Source organism: Emiliania huxleyi (genome assembly GCF_000372725.1).
Source record: "Emiliania huxleyi CCMP1516 chromosome Unknown EMIHUscaffold_14, whole genome shotgun sequence".
NCBI classification, from domain to species: domain Eukaryota; phylum Haptophyta; order Isochrysidales; family Noelaerhabdaceae; genus Emiliania; species Emiliania huxleyi.
This window is the reverse complement of record NW_005201192.1, coordinates 907,949-911,286: the sequence shown is the minus strand read 5'-3', so window position 1 is coordinate 911,286 and position 3,338 is coordinate 907,949. Positions and strand designations below refer to the sequence as shown.

Sequence of the window (3,338 nt, the reverse complement as noted above, 5' to 3'; positions counted from 1 at the left end):
CCAACGCCGTCAACGTCCGCGTCTCGGCGACGGACACGGTGAGTGTGACGGGCACCGTGAACGCTGGCTTCCAGTCCAGGTCCACCAACTCCGCGTCGTGCACCATCACCGTCACGGACCTGTCGGCCATCAACGTGGCCGTCGCCGCCGCGTGCGTATCCCCGCCGCCGTCAGCCCCGCCGCCGCAGCCGCCGCCTCCGGCGCCGCCGCCTGTCTGCGGAGAGGTGTGGGGCGCCACCGGCGCCGCGTACACCAGCGCGAGCATCAGCGGCACGTGGGGGCTGTATGAAGACCTCACCCCGGACCTGTCAGAGCTGGCGTCCTACTGGTCGATCGGCGACGAGTACACCGTCTCAATGACGGCGACCTCGACGTGCAGCTCGAGCCAGAACCTGGGCTTCGAGGGCGGCGGGGTCGGCTACTTTCAAGTGACCGTCCCCGCCAACGCCGTCAACGTCCGCGTCTCGGCGACGGACACGGTGAGTGTGACGGGCACCGTGAACGCTGGCTTCCAGTCCAGGTCCACCAACTCCGCGTCGTGCACCATCACCGTCACGGACCTGTCGGCCATCAACGTGGCCGTCGCCGCCGCGTGCGTATCCCCGCCGCCGTCAGCCCCGCCGGCGCAGCCGCCGCCTCCGGCGCCGCCGCCTGTCTGCGGAGAGGTGTGGGGCGCCACCGGCGCCGCGTACACCAGCGCGAGCATCAGCGGCACGTGGGGGCTGTATGAAGACCTCACCCCGGACCTGTCAGAGCTGGCGTCCTACTGGTCGATCGGCGACGAGTACACCGTCTCAATGACGGCGACCTCGACGTGCAGCTCGAGCCAGAACCTGGGCTTCGAGGGCGGCGGGGTCGGCTACTTTCAAGTGACCGTCCCCGCCAACGCCGTCAACGTCCGCGTCTCGGCGACGGACACGGTGAGTGTGACGGGCACCGTGAACGCTGGCTTCCAGTCCAGGTCCACCAACTCCGCGTCGTGCACCATCACCGTCACGGACATGTCGGCCATCAACGTGGCCGTCGCCGCCGCGTGCGTATCCCCGCCGCCGTCAGCCCCGCCGCCGCAGCCGCCGCCTCCGGCGCCGCCGCCTGTCTGCGGAGAGGTGTGGGGCGCCACCGTCGGCGCCGCGTACACCAGCGCGAGCATCAGCGGCACGTGGGGGCTGTACGACGACCTCACCCCGGACCTGTCAGAGCTGGCGTCCTACTGGTCGATCGGCGACGAGTACACAGTCTCAATGACGGCGACCTCGACGTGCAGCTCGAGCCAGAACCTGGGCTTCGAGGGCGGCGGGGTCGGCTACTTTCAAGTGACCGTCCCCGCCAACGCCGTCAACGTCCGCGTCTCGGCGACGGACACGGTGAGTGTGACGGGCACCGTGAACGCTGGCTTCCAGTCCAGGTCCACCAACTCCGCGTCGTGCACCATCACCGTCACGGACCTGTCGGCCATCAACGTGGCCGTCGCCGCCGCGTGCGTATCCCCGCCGCCGTCAGCCCCGCCGGCGCAGCCGCCGCCTCCGGCGCCGCCGCCTGTCTGCGGAGAGGTGTGGGGCGCCACCGGCGCCGCGTACACCAGCGCGAGCATCAGCGGCACGTGGGGGCTGTATGAAGACCTCACCCCGGACCTGTCAGAGCTGGCGTCCTACTGGTCGATCGGCGACGAGTACACCGTCTCAATGACGGCGACCTCGACGTGCAGCTCGAGCCAGAACCTGGGCTTCGAGGGCGGCGGGGTCGGCTACTTTCAAGTGACCGTCCCCGCCAACGCCGTCAACGTCCGCGTCTCGGCGACGGACACGGTGAGTGTGACGGGCACCGTGAACGCTGGCTTCCAGTCCAGGTCCACCAACTCCGCGTCGTGCACCATCACCGTCACGGACCTGTCGGCCATCAACGTGGCCGTCGCCGCCGCGTGCGTATCCCCGCCGCCGTCTGCCTCTGTTCGGCAGGACCCTCATTTACACTTCGCGCATGGGGGCCAGGCTGATTTCAGGGGTCGTAATGGTGTGTACTATGCCTTCTACTCTGGCCCTTATCTGGCGGTGAACGTCAAGACCCAAGATGCGTCCTTTTGGCTCCACGGTGGCAAGCTTTTAGTCCACGGGAGCTTTCTGACCGAGGTTCACGTGGTCGCCCGCTCCACTAGCAGCACGGCCCTTGCGCTCGCCTCCTTTTGGGCTGAGGAGCTGAACCCGGAGAATTGGGGTTGGAATGTTGTCAACGGGACCTGCAAGCGCCACTACTTTAAGATCGGCAAGTGGGGAAGGAAGCAGTGTGACCGTCTTAGCGTTGAAATGACGTTCTCCACGGCCACCTTTACCCTTGGCAACTGGACGGTCACTGCACGGGGCAACCATGTTTACAACTGGATCTCGGGGCCCAAACACCGCATTGATGTCAGCTTCAGTGCGAGGGGCGACGCCCCCGTGCGATCACTCGCGCACGGAATCATCGGGCAGTCCTTTGCATCAGCAGAACCAAGGTACGGCCTGCGAGACGAGTACCCCAAGGCGGGCGAGTTCACAACCTCGGCCATGGCAGAGGGCGCGATCGAGGGGGAGGCCGCAATGTACGAGATGCCTTCCCCATATTCCACGCAGTTTGCCTTCTCACGCTTCGGTGAGCCGGAAGCTGCTGTGGCGCAGCCAGCTACCCGTTTGAGGGTGCGCCAAATGGCGGGCATTTCTTTGCGCTCGATCTGTGACAGACCTGCAAAACCTAGTTAGGTACAAAGTTAGGAAGGTGAAGAATAGTCAGCGAGGCGGCTCGGACTGGATACGAACACACCAAAACCTCACAATCCAGAGCAGGCGTCTCAGACGCCTGTGGAGATGGGCGGTGCACGAACACAGAGGCACAGTGCGCACCCCGCCCTGCTCGCAGGGCGTGCATCACACAGGTGGGCTGTGTGCATGACTCCTCGGGGTTGTAAAGAAAGAAAGAAAGAAAACAGACAACTAAGTGAGGGATGGGAGACGGGGTTGTGTGCGACGGAGAGAAAATTCTTTTGGTGTACCTGTATTAGTGCCAGTGCGCGCCAGTCCCGTGCCCAGTGTTGTGATTGATTGATGGGAAGGCGAAACGCAGTCCGACCAACGACTGGGACACCAACGCGGTATGGGTGGACGCTAGACGAGCGATGACGGTCACACAGGAGCGACACACAGAACCACAAGACAAGACACTCAGCCAACGTGGCTGCCACACATCCTGAGCAAACTCCCCTAGTCACCCGCGGCCGGACTCCATCCGGCACGCGTCGCTGGGCGCTCAGAGCCGCGTCCCCTGCTCGCCACCCCGACGCCCAAGGCGCCCGAGTCGAACGACAGGCG

General features: G+C 65.3%; 1 protein-coding gene across 1 annotated transcript in view; it reads left to right on the top strand.

Moving 5' to 3' along the window:
* EMIHUDRAFT_201680 (hypothetical protein) overlaps window positions 1–2,710 on the top strand; it is a gene marked incomplete at both ends in the record, with an annotated part of 2,994 nt that extends 284 nt beyond the window's left edge. The window contains 6 exons of the mRNA XM_005787905.1: window positions 80–155; window positions 225–596; window positions 666–1,037; window positions 1,107–1,481; window positions 1,551–2,575; window positions 2,656–2,710. Of these exons, the coding sequence (XP_005787962.1) occupies window positions 80–155; window positions 225–596; window positions 666–1,037; window positions 1,107–1,481; window positions 1,551–2,575; window positions 2,656–2,710 (2,275 nt within the window). The remainder of the gene's footprint in view (window positions 1–79; window positions 156–224; window positions 597–665; window positions 1,038–1,106; window positions 1,482–1,550; window positions 2,576–2,655) is intronic.
* Between the last annotated feature and the right edge of the window lie 628 nt (window positions 2,711–3,338).